The following is a 20,142-nucleotide window of genomic DNA, read 5'->3' as shown; positions in this document are numbered from 1 at the left end:
AATCGTTTTTTATTTTACACTTTTAACTACGGTATAGCGTGAATAAGTTGATAATTATAACGCGGAACAATGCTATTATAAGAGCGGATTTCTATTCGCGTACTCCGAACGCTCCTGGTCACACAATGTCCCATCTGCAACCTATCCGCGTTCCACGCGCATGCAGCACGCGTTATAGGAAACACATGTATAAAATAATATGATGCGGGTGATGTAATTCCGTGTGACAGGAAAACGGCCCATATGAAATCGTGATGCCGCGATGGCTAGCTTCCTGGCAGAATGACCTATGTTGGAGGAAATGTGGAGTAGCTTGGGCACGTGGAAGGACATTGGTTTGGGGCACGACTTGCTGTGGCCTCTTCTCATATCCAAGCTACTTCAGATATTACTAGGGCTACTGCTTCGAATGCCGAAGACAACAATCGTCGCAAACATCTCTTAGTGTTACAACCTTGTGCCGTTTGGTGCACAGACACGGAGTATGCTAATATAAAGTACTATCTACGCGCCTCAATTAATAGGGCTACTGGAAACCAAAGCACTCGCCATCGAAGCAAGCCTACAACGCAAAAATCATGTAATCATAACATAAAGTATCATAAGCAATGTCGTTCTATACATATAGGCAAATCGCGTCATATAAAAACAAAGCCGAACTATGAAACACACCATAATAAGATCCGACTGCTATATCTATACATTGCTGCATTCACTCCAGTTGTTTAAAACATTATTGGTCTATAAGCAGCAATGTAAAATATTTATTAAGTTCTGGTAACTAATATAGAATTAAGAAAACTATTCAGCCAGTGACAGTTGACACACGACTATAGACAGTCTCTCAAAGAAAATATTTAGAAAAAAAAATATTATGACTGTTCATTGTCAGTATATTTATGAAAATTTAATATACGTTCACAAAAATCGTCACATTTTTGCTCTTATTAGTGATTTTCATTATCATAACTATAGAAATAAGGGATTGCTTGTAACTAATTCTAGTAGGCTTCATAAGATACATAATAGCTTTAAGGGTAAAAGTCCCAGCCACTGTTTAGGCATTATCTATAAATAAATCTAAATGTTTTATAAATAAATGGTTCTGTCGTAAATCCTATTACTCCACTGCTGAATATCTAAATGATCGGACAGCCTGGGACTAGATTGTGATTATTTTATAGCGTTAGAAATGACTGCACAATCTCAGAGCGCCATTTGTTTCCGAAGTGGTAGTAGTATCTAGTAGTTATTATAAATGACATCAAAAGAATTCTAAAGGAAACAATTCTGAGAAAATAAAAGCCTTTTATGCCTTTATGGAGAAAAGAGTTCTTACATTTTCTTTAAGCACACTTTTGCCGTTCCGCTATCAAACTGCGAATGATATTTCCTTATAATATGTGTATAGAACGTCATTGACTACAATTAACAAATTTAATAAATTAAATATATATTTATATCACATTTTCATGACATATTAAGTATTTACTAGATTCTGACCGTGACTGAAGTATTAAGTACAGAGAAAAATATATAAATAAAATTAAAGATTCTCTATGTTTTGTTAAAATAACAGGTTTATAGTTAATCTATAGGATTAATATAATGTAAAGGTATAAACGTGAGAAAGCAAATAATAATTTTTGAAGTGAAGACTTCTTTTGTGGCGTTGACTACTTTTCTTGGGAAGAGTATAAAATGTTAAACTGGCATCATGACTCGTGACCCTGATCGAAAATTCGTAAGACAGTCGTTGAAATTATGGATGAAAGTAGATTTTTCTAAAATAATATAAACTCTTTAATGTAAAATAATAATTGTTCTGAAGTGTTAATTTACTGAAGTTATATAAATTGTCATTTCTGTGTACGATAGAGCAATAAATTAATATTATATTTAACCACACAAATGCAATTACTGTAATACTGATAGATAAAGAATTTTGTGCGAAATTATTTCCTAACCCTTCCAAAATATTCAAAAATGTACAACGTTAATATTCCATTTTCGCCGGCACTCCCGGAGTGCAACCAGTTATTTTTTTTGTCTTTTCTTCTGTCACGGCTAATTTGAATGGCTATACCGATTTTAAAGGGACTTATACTAGCAGATTGTGTAACTTAGGATATACCATAAAGCAACCAGGGTTCCTAAACTATTAAAGAAAAAAGCAGTATTTTTTTAAATTTACAATCATAATAATAAGTTATACAAAATTAATCATTTCTAATATCATTACGTTCCCTCTAAATTATAAAGTTTCATAATAACTTCTCCATAACTTTTCTTACTTAAAGTTAAGTAAGTTAGCGTGTGCCAAGTTGGCTTGAAAATATTCGCACTATGTTTACGCAAGAATAATATATTATACTTAATCGGCCATAAATATTAAATTCCTTTTAAAATTATGTATACTTGGAAACAAATTCCGCTTACATTATTATTTGTTTCAAGGCTGCGTAAGTAATTCCTTTGACTTACCGTAGCTTCAGTATAAGTGAATGTTTGAACTGTAAGTTATATGCAGTAAGTAAATATTTGAAATGTATTCTATTTTAAACATACATTAGTAATGTTGAAAGTTTGGATTCTTATAAAAAAAGCTAGTTTATTAAACTATCTTATATCTTTAAATGAGCAATTCTTGTATATATATATATATTTTTTTTTTTATTGTTGTAAAAACGAACTTGATAAATATGAGTATATATTATTTAATCAAAACAAATCTTATAACTATATTTACAATACTACGACAACATAAAATTAAAACTATCATTACGTGGAAGCGTACCAAGAATACTGGCAGCATTACCCCGTTGGATAGCAAGGCTGATCCGTTGACCGAAATAGCTGCCAGCACTTGGGTTTCCAGTAGCCTTATTGAGGCGCGAAGATAGTATTTTGAACATTCTCCGCGCCTCTGGGCCCCACGGGCCAAGTGTCTCGACACCAAACGGCACAAAGATGTATGACTCACTGAGACCAACATATTTGCGACGCTTGCTGTCTTCGGCAGTCGAAGCAGCAGCCCCAGCACCAACTGACGTAACTTGGACATGAGAAGGAGCCAGAGTGTCGACGCAAGTAGCGTCCTACACCAGCGCCCTTCCCCGTGCCCAAGCCACCAGCGTCATTCCATCAGGACGCTTGCCATCGCGGCGGGTAATACCATTTGGCTCTAAAACAGCTGGTATATTAAGAGCGGCAAATGCCCTGCGGATGACTTCATTAATGCTGGCGTGACGACTGATACGGCCTGCCGATTTTAGGCAGGATAACCCGTGGCGTCCAAGAGCATCTACCTGAACGCCACATCTACATTGATGTGGTTCATTCAGTTTTATACCTAGCCGGAGTGATACGCATATTGACAATGTCATATTGTCAAGTAGCGTTCCAATCGGCGCAGAAGGCAAGGCTTGTAATCAAAATCCCGACTCATTTTCTGTCACGGCCAAAAGACGAGCACGCTCTGTTATGTCAGTAGATGAGATCAAAAGATCATCAAAGGCTGACTTACAAAGAAGTGCGTCCCATGCTTTTTGACACTTTAAATCGTCTGGAAAATTTTGAATGTTTGCAATATTTAGCCAAGCATTGTTAGCTTCGTTCAAATACACAATCTCTGAGTTACCTGGTACATGATTTACAATTCTAGTAACCAAAGGCTGCTCACTATGAACTGAAGATAGAAATGCTGGTAAGGCAACGCCCGAAACTTTGCGAGTACCCAAACCACCAAACCGTATCGGTAAAGAGGCTTGAGACCATGCACGATCTGTAAACGCGCAATTCAAAATGGTTTCTAAAATATTTTTAAGTGAAATATCAATCACATCAAGCAAATTTGGAAATTTCCATAACGGGCTAGACCTTAAGAGGTACGTAAATTTTGGAACAAATAAACAAGACCGAATAATAGTTAAGGCCATATGAGAATTAATTTTCAATAATCTGTCCGAAACATTATTAAATTTTTTAATGTGATCGTTTAAGATCGTTGGAATTGAAACAGGAAATAATGGAGCTCCAAGAAGGTCAAGTGAATTCTTATCCAAAACTTTAATATTGGGGGCCAGAACGTTAAATTTATTGGTAATATCAACCCGGTCTGAAATTTGGAAATTTTCGCCGATAAAAAGCTCGCATTTCGAAAAATTTAACTCAAGGCCGATTGAGCTAAAACTTTCTATTACAACTTTCAAATCATCTAAAACAGAGTCCACTTCACCACCCAAAGTACCATCATCCAAGTACCAAACATTAAATTTTGATTTTAGTTTTGTTATGGCGGAATGAATGGCAAGGCTAAATATTGCTGGACCAAGAGGGTCGCCTTGCTGACAGCCAACAGAAGACCAAATATTATGATTTTTGAATAATAATTTGGATGGTTTACTATAACATTGCCAAATATATATATATATACCATCATCCAAGTACCAAACATTAAATTTTGATTTTAGTTTTGTTATGGCGGAATGAATGGTAAGGCTAAATATTGCTGGACCAAGAGGGTCGCCTTGCTGACAGCCAACAGAAGACCAAATATTATGATTTTTGAATAATAATTTGGATGGTTTACTATAACATTGTCAAATATATATATATATATAATTGGAATCTCGGAATCGGCTCCAACGATTTTAATTTTCAATAATTTATTTTATTTTCAATAATCTGTCCGAAACATTATTAAATTTTTTAATGTGATCGTTTAAGATCGTTGGAATTGAAACAGGAAATAATGGAGCTCCAAGAAGGTCAAGTGAATTCTTATCCAAAACTTTAATATTGGGGGCCAGAACGTTAAATTTATTGGTAATATCAACCCGGTCTGAAATTTGGAAATTTTCGCCGATAAAAAGCTCGCATTTCGAAAAATTTAACTCAAGGCCGATTGAGCTAAAACTTTCTATTACAACTTTCAAATCATCTAAAACAGAGTCCACTTCACCACCCAAAGTACCATCATCCAAGTACCAAACATTAAATTTTGATTTTAGTTTTGTTATGGCGGAATGAATGGCAAGGCTAAATATTGCTGGACCAAGAGGGTCGCCTTGCTGACAGCCAACAGAAGACCAAATATTATGATTTTTGAATAATAATTTGGATGGTTTACTATAACATTGCCAAATATATATATATATATACCATCATCCAAGTACCAAACATTAAATTTTGATTTTAGTTTTGTTATGGCGGAATGAATGGTAAGGCTAAATATTGCTGGACCAAGAGGGTCTCCTTGCTGACAGCCAACAGAAGACCAAATATTATGATTTTTGAATAATAATTTGGATGGTTTACTATAACATTGCCAAATATATATATATATATATAATTGGAATCTCGGAATCGGCTCCAACGATTTTCATAAAATTTAGTATATAGGGGGTTTCGGGGGCGATAAATCGATCTAGCTAGGTTTCAATTTAAAAAAATGTAGTTTTATCCGTTTTAATGAGAAACAGCTACAATAACTTTAGAAAACAAAGGTAAATTTCGACACTATATACAAGACTATAGTAGCTCAGATGGGACATTGGGTGATCCGGAAAGCAGAAGACCCGGTTCGAATCCAGATGTCCTATTAGTTTTTTTTTAAATTCAAGTTTGTACATTCTTAAAAATCCGAGCAAGGCTCGTTTGTCCGGATATTTATCTTTAAACGAGGAATTCTTGTATATAAATATGTATATAACCTGAATCTCGGAAACTGCTCCAACGATTTTAATGAAATTCAGTATACAGGTAGTTTCGGGGGCGAGAAATCGATCTAGCTAGGTTTAAATTAAAAAAAATGTAGTTTTATCCGTGTTTTAATGAGAAACTGCTTCAATAATATTATATTACAAAGTTAATTTTCGCTACTATATACATACAATAGCTCAGATTGGGTGATCCGGAAAGCAGAAGACCTGGTTCGAATCCAGATGTCCTATTAGTTTTTTTGTTTAAATAATTTCGTAAAGCAGTTTAATCAGTCTGACCTATAGATCTCTCTTAATTATTGTGGGAGAAAGTGGCTCCCTGATGGAATATGAAAAACATCCGTTTATGTTTATGTGTCATGTGTCAAGAGTTGTAGAATACTGACAATATATAGCATTCTAACGTCATGTTAGGTTAAGTGGCGCAATAGTTTGAACTACTAACCCTCACCACGGAGCCCCTGGTTCGATCCTCATCCGCCACGTACCAATGTGTATTCAGTTTTCGAATTTATATGTACGTTTATTTGATGCTTCATAAGATCAGCAACGCTGTTGTGATTCCTCTGCTGATGGAAGAGAGTATGGCCAGTTCCAGTGGGAGGCTCCTTTGCACCAGTTACCGGCTAGATTATGGGTACCAAAGCGGCGCCTATTTTACTATGTTTCGATCTAAAGGGCGCCGTAACAAGTAAAATTGCTGGGCAAATGAGATTTAACACCTTATGTCTCAAGGTGACGAGCGCAATTGTAATGCCGTTCATAGTTTTGGGATTTTACAAGAATTCTGAGCGGCACTGTATTGCAATGGGCAGGGCGTATTATTTACCATCAGCTGTTCGTCTTGTCCCTTATTATGATAAATAAAATGGACTGCGGTGATCACTTACCCTCAGGTGACCCGTTTGCTCGTTTGTTCTCCTTTTCAATGAAAACATGTTCGAAGTTCGAAAGCAGCTCGTATTAATTTGCATAATTCCTCCAAACTTTCCACGTGACACGGGCGGTAGAAGAAGCATAGAGATCCTTCAATTCTATATAAAGTCGATGTATTTCGTTATCTTCGTTGTATTCAGTCAAATAGAAGTAGAAGACTACTCCATGGCAGTGCAAATATGCGCCTGATATAGTTAAAGCAGAGGCTTATATTTAACAAATTCTAAGTAAAATGAAACCTCTCAGTCGAGCCAATAAAAAAATTAAATATATTTGTATATTATCATAAAAAAGTGACGCTTGGCCTCTACGTTATTCTGGATTTCCGAGCTAGTGTGGTATTAATCACCGTTAGATAGCGCCGGGACTTTTACTCATAGAAAGACAGTTCTCAAGATACCTACATAAAGAGGCTTATACGCTTTACTGTTCTTTTACAAAACCTTTTGATTTTCTTTTAAAAACTTATAACTTTACCACTGGACTGTTGTAGTCTTCAGTTAGTTTAAAAAAAGACTTAATATGTTTCAGGTTATTAACAATTATAAGACTCAATGAGTGTGTTAAAACTAAAAACTATTTACAATTATTTACACAACTTATCAATTTTAAAGCTTAAAAAACTGCACATGCCTCTGCTGTAAAAATTGAGCATTGATTATCTCGAACAAAGCTTTGAGCAACATCTTTTTGGGGATCATATACTGCACTTTTCACAGAATCATTCATCTATGTAGATTGTATAATACTTGTTGTTTTCTTCTAAAAATTCTAGAAAGTCTGATTTATTACCAAATGAATTTGATAAATCATAATTGGATGTGCAATGCTACTATATGTATGAGTGTAACATGACCAGTGATAATGTTTTTTCAATATTTGGATAAAAATATTACAGTACCTGACAGTAGGTAAAGTCAGTGAACCATCTATATTGATTGGGCGAGGTCTAAATAGTATAATATAAGCTGCCCATTAATTTAAAATTATTAAATAAAAATACCTTTTAAGAAAAATCTTAAACACTGCAGTCTGTTATTATTTTATTATTGTGAGCCTGTACTTTTTTATTATAATGTTAATTAGTATTTTATTGTTAGTGACATGCATTTATGTTTTTATTTATATTTTTTTATTATGAAAAATAGAATTACAATTTATTATTATATAACGGGCCAAAAACCATAGAGGTTTGTCCGGCATGTTAGAAGAAATACTATTATCGCCTACAATAAGTATTAATATTAACTTATAAATACACAATTTAATAATATAGGCACAATAAAAACGACAAAGCTATGTAGGTACAATAACAACAGTACTTATTGTAGCACGGGTGAGTCGCATGGCCTGCCACCGCAATGTATTGAATTTTTGAGTGACCGTCTGTTTAGATATATTAATTAGTAAACAATACTCAACTTTATAACGAATAGTTTAGTACTCAATTGCGGATAGCACATCACGCTACGCACCAATCATGGCTTCGACAACGAAAGGCAACTCAAGACACTAAGTTATAACCAATATACAGGTTGTTTAAACTTTAAATTTAATTTTGTTTTAATATTTTTTGTATTTATCTTGTTTCTTATGTCTGGATTGATTGTATTAAGTAGGCGGGGTACTAAGTATGCTGTAGTTCTCTCATTGTATATATTTCTGGCTTTCACCGTTTTATAAAATTGTTTTGTTTGATTGCGTGTAATGGTTTCATGATTACTTATACCATTAACTATATTAAATTAATTTGCATTCTTATTTAAACCTGCCGAAACATGTGAAACTGTAAGATTGTACCTGGATCGTAACATATGGTATGTTACGCATGTTTCTACGCAAATAAAGAATTTGATTCATTGGATGTTTGATATAGTTTGGAAATATTTGATGTTAATAGTTTTAGTATCTTTCTGTACTCCCAATACTTGTAAAGTATGATAAAGACTCTTTATTTTTTCACCATTATATAGAAGTAGCGAGTTAATAATACGGTCCTGAGGGTATTGAAGGACTCACCAGTATGCCAATAAATGAGGAGAGCGACGATCCTATTACTGAAGTTAATAGCTATCGGAGAACATGTTCTAATTTAAAAATATATTATGAAATATTTACGTTATAATATTGTGTGTTATGATTGCTGTGATTGATATTGGTAATTTATTTTCGTGGGTATAAGTTATTTAACCTGTTGGAGGCTTCTTTGTAGGGTACTAGAAATGAGCCTTTTTATCCTGTCAAACAATGTGCAAACATTATTACTTGCCACCGTGGTTTTTTTTATGACAGTAAGGGACGAGACGAGCAGGAAGTTCAACTCATGGTTATTTATACGTCCTGTCCATTACAATGTAGTGCCGCCGAGAACATATCATACATACCTTGAGACATAAATGTTAAGTCTCATTTGCCCAGTAATTTCACTAGCTACGGCGCCCTTAAGACCGAAACACAATAATGCTTACACATAACTGATTCACGGCAGAAATAGGCGCCGTTGCGGTATCGATAATCAAGCCGGCATTCTGTGCAAAGGAGCCACTTACTGGTATAATCCGGAAGCTACCAAACTAGACACCAGAGTGATGACGCGTCCGAGCTGATCAGACACCAGGGGAGTAACTCTCTATAGAGCTCTGTATATATTTTTTTGGTAGCGGCGCTGGTTACGCCACCAAGGCGTCCCGGTGAAATATACTTAGACTTATACCTTACACTGAACATAGGGACTAGCGAGATTGAGTCGTACTGCATTGTAATGTTGAGGGCGTATCGCTTACTAACAAAATATGTCTTGCTTATTTGGTCTCTCTTCGCAGGAAAACATTTGGACCATGCATGTCTCCTTTTGTTAGTTAGCACGTCATATTTGGCAATGTTTATTATACCACATATTTTTAGTTTTAGCAAGGAACACCTTGCTTGTTAAGAATCTAAAAAGCAATTCTATTGTTAGTTTTACTGAGGTTTTATTAAAAAATCGTGATTTTAGAGCGTTATATACATAGTAAAGGCCATAATATTATGTAATTTACTATTATTGTTTTGTAAATAGTGTTTGAAAAAAAATTGACCAATCAGAACCTTCGACGTCTCACACTGCTTAATTTATATGTGATATACCTATATTTATTATAATGTCACCATAGTCACAGCAGTAGTACCCGTGACGTTATAATGCCACCAAAGGCCAGGTCGTTAAATTGTAAGAAATGAAGTCGATTGACAATCTACCGATAAATTATAATATCACTTGTGAAATTGTAATATCACGGCTTTGAATGTACCTGTGATATTTATTTTATAATATTGCATTATCTGTATATATAAAACAAAGTCGTGTTAGTTACACCATTTATAAATCAAGAACGGCTAGACCAATTTTTCTGTTGTTTGATTTTTTGCATTTCTCTTAGTCTGGAATAGGATAACAAGTAATAAAACATCGAAAAAAATCACGAAATAATATTATTGTAAACAAATTATTTTCTGATACATTTTATATGGATTGACATTTTCATGACATCTCGAGAATAGAAAGAATTCAATGAAGTTTTTTGTTGGTTTCACGCTACATCCTATTAATATTATGAATGGGAAAGTTTGTATGTCTGGATGTTTGTTTGTACTTGTTTAACGCAAAAACTACAGAATGGATTTTGATGAAACATTCACAACAATATAGCTTACACACCAGAATAATACATAGGCTATTATTTATAAAACTATCGCCTGAATTATACTGTATATGGCAAAACAACGTTTGCCGGGTCAGCTAGTTTATTCATAAAATATAATGTTATAAAAAAATTATCAGGTTTTCTATGGTCGGTTCAAACCTGCTAAAACAGAGCTTAATAATTCTGGTGCCTTAGACCTCTTGGCCAAACTGACTTGATAGAAGATGTTGAAATTAATGATGCAACTTCACACCTACGATACAGTATTAGTACCCTTTCCCCCCACCCCTGCAGCGTAGCACGTGACGCTACGCTGTGTGGGGCCGACCACACCGCATTTTATTTTATTATTGAATTATTTTTAAATTATTTATATCTTTTGAATGGAATGTCCGATTTTAATAATTAAAAAGTAATTTACATGCGTGGAACGGCATTTAATGAGATAAGGATTTATACAGAGGTATGAATAATATGATTTGATCGTTATCGGCTCTTTTATCAACTTTTAAAATGTAATAAAGCACCGTGGCATAACTTTAATAGTAGTTGGACATATTATTATGGCATCGCAGAATGTAGATATTGATACGTTCTATAATACTGTGGAACATTTTTTTGTTCTATCACCAATAGTTTCCGCAGCGCACGCGATGTTAGATTTCTTATGACTGTTTTTCACACCTTTGGTTATATTATTGCATTTTTATTAGGTATCCCTATTTTCTAAAGTTTAATGAATTTTTTAAATAATTCCAGTAGTTTTTGTGTGAAAACATTACAAACATACATACAAAAACACAAACGTTTCCTCCTTATATTATTAGTTTAGATTGAAGGCAGCTTGAAACAGTGCCTCTTTCATGATTATAATATAATGTTCCAGAATGCTCTCTACCAACTGGATTATTAAATTTTACGAGAATTGAAATGGGACATAATGCTTTCATTAAGTAAGCCGTAAATTTTATGGCACTCGTTTTACAAGCACTCAACGTCATTAAATTTGATCGCTGCTACAAACGTTAAAAATATGTTTTTCATTTTAATGCAAAAATTATAAACAAGTTCACAAAAAGACATAATTAATTTATTAAGCATTTTTACACTTTTAAATGTTATTTTTATTTATTACTAGTTGACCCGGCAAACTTCGTATTGCCTCAATTGATAAATAAAAGAACTAAACTTTTGTATAAAATAAATTTAAAACAAACAAAAGGAATCATCTTTTTATTTATTTATTTATTTATTTATTTATTTATTTTAAAAGGTACATCAACAGTACACACATAACAATTACATATAACACAATTCATTAAAACAAATGAATAAAATACTCGGCATGAATGAAATTATATTATTATTTTCGATTTTTCCTGAAATACTGGCTATTTTTAAGGTTTTATTTGATATTGACACACACACACAGTTATGATCTAATTAGTTAACATTATAAACTATTATTTTAATTTGATTTCTGTACGATGGGGGATACATCAAAAAAAAATCAAAATCGTTGTTTTTATTTAATTCCGAGCATTTTCATATTTTTTTAAACCTTCTCTGGACTTCCACAAATAACTGAAGATCAAAATTAGCCAAATTAGTCCAGCCGTTCTCGAGTTTTAGCGAGACTAACGAACAGCAGTTCATTTTTATATATATATATATATATATAGATAGATTATTTTGTTTCTTATGTTCTTATGACATGCAAAATTAGTCTTTGGTGGTCACCTCATATTAGTAAAATAACTGTTAAGTAGTTCAACCGATAAAGAGAGTCTTTGAGAGTTTTTATCGATCTAAAAATAACCATTATAATAGACGTTAAAAATGTCTTCGTTAAGGTCAAGCATTCAATATCAACTATTGCACATTTTTGTTACCACAGTATAAGAATAAGTATGAATTGAAAGGCATACAATAGAGACTTATAAATATTCTTATCATATATACAACTCTTTTAAGACTTCTACGGGTTCAAAATAAACATAAAAGTAGTGTTAAAAAGCTTTTGTTACAATATTCCAATAATTTATTGTGCTTCAAAATATTATAACAAGTAAATATATTTTAGTCCATTATCTACATTATAGTCTCTATATTATCATAGTAGTATATCATCCGTACCTAGAATATTAAAAAAGAAACCTATTTTAATCATCAAAAGATGGATTGATATTGAAAAAAAGAGAAATAAATCATAATGATCCCGCAGTGACTTCTTCCAAGCTGTTTTTTTTTAATTAACGCCTAGCTCATTTTAACAACAAAGTTTTGCACACCCTCTTTGGCTACGATGTTCACCATTTCTACGATTAATTCTTAGATGGGGCAAGTGGGCAAGTCACCTCACGAAACGTAAAAAACCCGTCGTTTAACAGAGAACAAGGGATGTGTTGCCAGCCATTGAGATGAGGGTATGCTCTAGAAATTTTCCTAAGTTGTATCGGTTCTAGAACACAACAGCCGGCAAATGATTCCGCAGTGTCTATGCTAAGCATAAAGTTTCTATTCAAGAGTGCGGTAGTAGAACGCCAGTCATCATCGCCGCATCGTGATGCGGGTGAGATTTCTACATATTTTTAACCATTTTTTTTTTTTTATGGAATAGGAGGACAAACGAGTGTACGGATCACCTGGTGTTAAGTGATCACCGCCGCCCATATTCTCTTGCAACACCATAGGAATCACAAGAGCGTTGCCGGCCTTTAAGGAAGGTGTACGCGCTTTTATTGAAGGTACCCATGTCGTATCGTCCCGGAAACACCGCAAAAGGAAGCTCATTCCACAGCTTTGTAGTACGTGGAAGAAAGCTCCTTGAAAACCGCACTGTGGAGGACCGCCACACATCCAGATGAACGAAAATGCATTTTTTTTAAATGAAGTAATGTAATATTCTTAAAATTTATACGTAAGTACATATTTATTAACGTCTCAGCAAAAAATAAAAAATATTTATTCGAAATGGCCACCTTTAGCTTTTATACAGGTCTTTAATCTGTTTGGCCACGAATCTATGGATTTACGCACTGTTTGCAAGGGAAATTTCGCCATTGCTTGCTCCAAAGATTTTTTAAGAGACTCAATGTCGCCGTGTCGTTTAGAGCAGGCCATGTCCTCTAAAACTGACCATATTTTGAAGTCTGGGCTAGATGAGGGCCAGTCTTCAACTCTTATAAAGTCCGGAATGTTGGTTTCAAGCCAGGCTTCGGTAATTCGTGCCTTGTGAACAGGTGCAGAGTCCTGCTGGAAAGACTATATAATATCACTTAATAACAGGTGACCCGTACGCTCGTTTGTCCTGCTATTCCATAAAAATTAAAATAATATTTCTTAATATATATAAATTACGTGACACGTTGTTTGTCCGCGATGGACTCCTAAACTAATGAACGGATTTTAATGGGGATTACTTCATAGAATGCTTTCTGCAGTTTAGTCCATCTTGAGAGATAGGATAGTTTTTATTTCGATATGGGACCCATAATTATTTTTATTTTCAATATTTGTTTTGTATAGGAATATTTTCTGTGAGAGAATTTAGTGACGCACGTCCATTTTTTACGAAATAGTTCTTAATGTTTTGAGCAAATTTCTATAAAACAGTATTTTTTATAATCTACAGAACAACGTCTGTCGGGTCAGCTAGTATATAATATATATATATATATATATAAAGTGTACTGCTGAGAGGTTTCACAACATGACCCAAGCTGTATCTTGATACACTTTGGCTGATGTTTTCACTCCTTTTTCACAAAAATTTAGTTTTGTGACTCCTTGATAAGACACGCCCCACCAAACCATCACTGACGCAGGATAATGACCACGTTGTACCTTTCAGACAACTTGAGCAGCTTCTTTAGAACTGTGAGCGTACACTTTATCATTTGGCTTATTGTAGTGTTTTTCAATCGTGAAAATTTTTTCATCGGTAAAGAGGATATTTCTGTGCCTTTTTCACATGCGTATCGCGACAATGCGTTTTGATCGATCCACTCTCTTTAATTGTAAAGATTGATGTAAGGCATGTTCATAGCAAATAGCCAGGTTTTCCCAGTTTCCTGGATTCCCCCCCCCCCCCCCCCCCCCACAAACCTCATGTATTAGTTTTTAAGAATAATAATGTTTTATCCCCCAACACGTTATAGGGTTATATTTTGTATATATATTTTAATATCAAATATAGAAATTTGGAATTTGAAATTTTTTTTTTAAGGAATGTTCTGTATATCGACGATAAGCACCGAACTTCATATCTTGTTTTATAATACGCGACAGAAACCTTTGGACGAATTCTGCCTTTAACAGCATTAACAGCCTTTGTAAGTCTAACAACACCCGGCTGCCGCGATCTTTTCTGGTCTTCGACAGACGATGTGTTGCTGTATCTGGTGATAGTACGATATACGAACATACGGATGATACCAAGCTTTTGAAGTGTCTGGAATATGATATCTGGAATTTGTGAAAGGCGATGACTGCAATCCTATTTTCTTAAACTTGAACACAAAATTATTTTCTTGAACACAAAAAAATATGTGAAATGGCGCAAAATCTAAATAAGTTATATAATATACGTGTTCCAATTTGAAACTAATTAAAAAATTGAAAAAAAAAAGTTTTTATGTAACAGTATTTATGGCCAGACTAGTTATTTATCATCATCATCAGCCGGAAGACGTCCACTGCTGGATAAAGGCCTCCCCAAAATATCTCCACGACGATCGGTCCTGCGCTGCCCTCGTCCAACATTTTTGACCAGATCGTAGGTCCATCTTGTGGGGGCCTACCAACATTACGTTTTCCGGTACGTGATCGCCATTCAAGGACTTTTCTGCTCCAACGGCCATCTGTCCATTAAACTATTTGTCCTGCGTGGGCAGGATGATTGTGAAACTGAAGTGGTAGTGGTACCACTTCAGTTTCACAATCATTTTTATTATAAACATATTATATATAAAATACCAAACATGTCTCTTTATTTTATTAGTACAAATAGTTTACTTACTTGTCATGGAAGTGTTTATTGCTAGTAGCGTACGAATCAAATATGTAGTTGAGCATTGGTGAATCAGATTTCCGGCGAGTTGACGGCAGTGATTTGTTAATTAACAAGCGAAACACTGTCGGGGGTGCGGTAATGTTGATGGCGTCAGTTCCGGGAACCTCTGAAAACAAAATTACAGAGAAACAACTATATTCTGTTCGGTTTGTTATAAACTTTGTTTCGGTATGTCTTTTTTGCCACGTCTAATTCACAGTGTGTGTTACTGGACAGTGTTACTTTACAATATATTTGGTAAGACTTTACATCAATACCCTAATACGAATTATGCTATGCATACTACAGTTTTAATCATTGCTTAGACGACGATCTGCCAAAACAATGTTTCCGACTTTTTAACCATTTGTTCGGTCAGCAAGTTTCTTCTTTGTGGGATGGTCTACCACATCTATGAGACAAACTGCATTACGAATATACCCCTGGTAATCTACGCGTAGCCAGAGAGATGATGGTAAATAACCAATTAAAGTACGCTAGCGAAAATATATCCTTCTCTTTTACTCGCACCGATAAATACTTACACTCTTTCTCTTTTATTTTTAACTTTCTTTCGATGCTCTAATAAGTAGTGCCTTACAAAAAGTAACAATTACACACACCACAAACACGCACATACGCACACACACACACTAACACAAACACAGACCTCCTGTTCGTATAATATTTTTCTTTAGTAATATTATATTTTTATAGACTTAAATTTTGATGCCTAGTTTTTGATACTGTTAACTCAATTGATATGGAAGAGCGTGGCCTTTTGGCATGGGTGTTCCTCACTTAATAAAAGGACACATCCACTATTATTGTACCATTTTTCTTACTGAAATAAATATTTTTCATATTTTTATTTTTTTTTCATGCCGTTCGTTACGTCTGGAACCAGGCTCATAATAAGCAAAAATATAAATCTTGAGTAAATACAAAAATGTGAAATATGTTCAAATGCTAAAACTGAGGGTAGAGGAATTAAAATATTAATTGAATGATGTAATTTTGGCACTTATCCTTGTTCGTGTTGAGTATTACAACCGAATAGCATGACCTAATTTGCCACTCCTCAGTGCCAGCTTGTAATACTGGTATTACAAATAATTTCATTATGTTATATATCATTGAACATGAAAACAAGATTTTTATAATAATCCAATAAAACGAATAAAAATTAATAATTAAGAGCGATGTAGAGTAATAAGAGGTAGTGGCAGATATTGAAAATAATACTTTAGGGTTTGTTAATAAAGATAAATTGAATGCATTAATAAACAATGCAAATGTGGAATTGAGAAAAGTCCAGCTAAGGTCAAGAGATCCGGAATACTATAGTGTCTATGAAAAGTTAGCAGAAGCCAGGCAAGTATTTCAGGGTCGTGGAAAATAGAAGTCCGTTAAAGAAAATCCGTTGTCCGTTAGAGATAGTCGTGATTGTATGTATAAACAAATGGTGAAGCAATTATTGTTGTAATATCTCTGCAACACACTACCAGAAAGAAACAATTCCTGAAAAATTATAAAGCCAATATGGGCAATTTCAATGACAGGGGCCATATCTCGTGCCTAAAGGATGAGAAAGGTGACAATATCTCCTTACCTTTCGAGTTATCTTTTCTCAATGTTCAAAGTCGGGGGAAAGAGTAAGGCATCAATGTTAGTTCAAATTTTGAAACTATATTACAATCAAACTATTTTTGTAAAATAATAATTTGCACGTCGCACACAGTGTGCTAGTAAATAATGAGAATTCCTCTGAGCGCAAACTAGAAACACTTATAAGAGTGACTGTACTTCACACCAGACAACGTCTTGTATTTTATAGATAGAAGGTACTTTTCGCCATATGAGGAGACATTCTAAGAATAAGTAGAAATAAGCTCAACTGTATCGCTGTCCTTTTTTTTTTTATGGAATAGGAGGACAAACGACCGTACGGGTCACCTGGTGTTAAGTGATCACCGCCGCCCATATTCTCTTGCAACACCAGAGGAATCACAAGAGCGTTGCCGGCCTTTAAGGAAGGTGTACGCGCTTTTTTTGAAGGTACCCAAGTCGTATCGACCTTGAAACACCGCACAAGGAAGATCATTCCACAGCTTTGTGGTACGTGGAAGAAAGCTCCTTGAAAACCGCACTGTGGAGGACCGCCACACATCCAGATGGTGGGGATGATATCCTAACTTGTGGCGTGTCGTGCGAAGGTGGAATTCGGCGGCAGGAATCAGGTTAAACAGCTCTTCGGAGCAATCCCCGTGATAAATCCGGTAGAAGACACACAATGAAGCGACATCTCTACGCAACGTCAAGTGATCCAGCCGTTTTATTATACATACATCATTTCTTAGTTGTTTTTGTTAAAGATAATTTTGACAAGCCATGGTAAGAGAAGGCGAAAGCTCTTTGGGACCAAAAAAGTAAATACTGGGTAGTAATCTGATAAATCTGGACTATTGATTAAATTGAAAAAAATAATAATTACAATATCATTTAATTTTAGAAACGTATTTCTTCTAACAATTTATCTCAGCGTATTTCCAAATGAACACATTTAAATTGAATTGCGTGCAGTTATTAAGTTGCTTGAAAATGTTCAGTACGAAAGTAAATCAAGATGTACAGTGTACTTTAGGTGCAAATGCTGATTCTCGAAATTAGGAGGCTCTCAAGCTTGTATGTTTTCCTTCTCAAACAGAGAGTGACAGCATTTTTATTATGAATACATTAATTATTCAAAAATTGAGATATAATGATCTATTTAAAAAGAATTTTAAAATCGCGGCAACTATAAGAGATAATCATAAATAACTAAATCTAGTTTATCAGTTATGTTAGTCTAGTAATAACTCAACAAAAATGAGTAAAAAAATGTTATCACACGAAAGAGCATATCATTGACAAGTTTTGTTCAGTTCACAACTTTACAAAACTACCCGTGACTTCATCTGCGTCCAAAGCAGCAAAAATACTATGCCTCCATCTAGCGTGAGAAATATGTAACCTATTTGTAGTCCCAACCAATTGTTGTACTGAAAATTCTTTAGCATCGTTGTGATTTGAAAGTCGACGAAACGAAAAAGCGCGACAGTAAAGAGAGATAGATATAAACACATAAATTCATCAGTTAACGTGGGAGAAAATGAGATAGGAAGCATTATGCAGTGTTTTGGTACCAGGCGATCATAGATGAAGAAGAGATTGTGTTATATATGACGCGAGTATACCTTAATATATTGTGACGTCATGCATGACGTGTTACTATATAGACACCAGGAGAACATAAATATGGTAGCGGTGACATTATTGTGTTTCATAGCAGTTGAAATCAGATGACATCCTTGCAACATGTACCAGGACTTCATATGCTGTTTTGATATTCATGCACAATGCTACCTGCATAATTGTATGTAATATTATGAGAAGTATAATATACTGTTATCACTCTGCTATTCTTATTATTCTTTATATATTTCTTACTATTAGTACATCAAGTATATTCTGCATTTGCTGCTTTTTAACCGTAAGTTAAAAATAAAGTGACCGGACCGTTTAATCAGATATAGGCAAATTGGATGAGAAACTAATCTCATAAAATCGAGCATGTTTAAAAGGACGCGCCCATGAAGGGTTTTGTAGCAGCAAGTAACTTAATATATAATTAAATAGAAAGGAAAATGATATTAAATTATTTAAATGGAAAAGGCAAAATATCTTTGAGTCGAAATGAGCTCTCATCATTTATACGTATTAAAAAAACTACTAACTAGATATCGTTCAAACCAATTTTCGGTGGAAGTTTGCATGGTAATGTACATTATATATTTTTTTTAGTTTTATCATTCTTTTATTTTAGAAGTAACAAGAGACACACTCATTTTACTACTTTTGCAGTATCTCTCGCGCAAACTATTCAGTTTAGAAAAAAATGAAATGAGAAACCTCAATATCATTTTTGAATCACCTATCCATAAATCCCCCACACGTATTTATGAAGAAAATTTTTGAGTATCAGTTCTAAGTATACCCCTCAAAATTTATTGTTTTTTTTTTTCTATTTTTGACTGAAAATGTTAATGGGGTTCACAGAATACATCTACTTACCAAGTTTCAACAGTATAGTTCTAATAGTTTTGGAAAAAAGTGACTGTGACATACACGGACAGACAGACAGTCATGACGAATCCATAAGGTTACCGTTTTTCGCCATTTGGCTAGGGAACTCTAAAAACACTTACCCGTTATGAGAGTGGTCGGGGCAGTCGCCCTTGTGAGGAGAGCCATAAGAAATGCGGCGAAGAGCATGCCGCTGCATCCTACCCGCCAAGCAGGTTATCTGTAACAATAATATTAAATCTCATTTATATCAATTAAAGACATTTCTATTCACATGACTGTATAACTAAAGATTTACGATCACCAACGCCCACTCTCTCTTGCAGCACCAGAGGAGCCTTAGAAACTTTGGCGTTCTTTTAGGAAGGTGCTTATAAAAGCCTTGAGATGCATAAAATTAATATTTTCTCTTTGTTTCGTATAACCTTGATCATAAAAGTAAATTGAAAAATTAATTTCGTCGTCATCATCATCATTCCAGCCGGAAGACGTCCACTGCTGTATAAGGGCCTGTCCCAAAGGTCGCCATGACGATCGGTCCTGCGCTGCCCTCATCCAACCTTTTCCGGTGACCTTGTCATTATCATATCGTCGGTCCAAAATTAAATTAAATAACATTAAC

General features: G+C 34.4%; 1 protein-coding gene across 1 annotated transcript in view; it reads right to left on the bottom strand.

Moving 5' to 3' along the window:
- Positions 1-20,142, bottom strand: part of LOC126975462 (zwei Ig domain protein zig-8-like) — a 148,776-nt gene that overhangs the window by 42,047 nt on the left and 86,587 nt on the right. The window contains exons 3-4 of the mRNA XM_050823380.1: positions 19,643-19,740; positions 15,363-15,522 (exon numbers count right to left, since the gene is read on the bottom strand). Of these exons, the coding sequence (XP_050679337.1) occupies positions 15,363-15,522; positions 19,643-19,709 (227 nt within the window). The 5' untranslated portion in view covers positions 19,710-19,740. The remainder of the gene's footprint in view (positions 1-15,362; positions 15,523-19,642; positions 19,741-20,142) is intronic.

This window comes from Leptidea sinapis, chromosome 36, assembly GCF_905404315.1.
Source record: "Leptidea sinapis chromosome 36, ilLepSina1.1, whole genome shotgun sequence".
Taxonomy (NCBI): domain Eukaryota; kingdom Metazoa; phylum Arthropoda; class Insecta; order Lepidoptera; family Pieridae; genus Leptidea; species Leptidea sinapis.
Note: the sequence above shows the minus strand (reverse complement) of the source record. Positions and strands in the feature narration are given on the sequence as shown.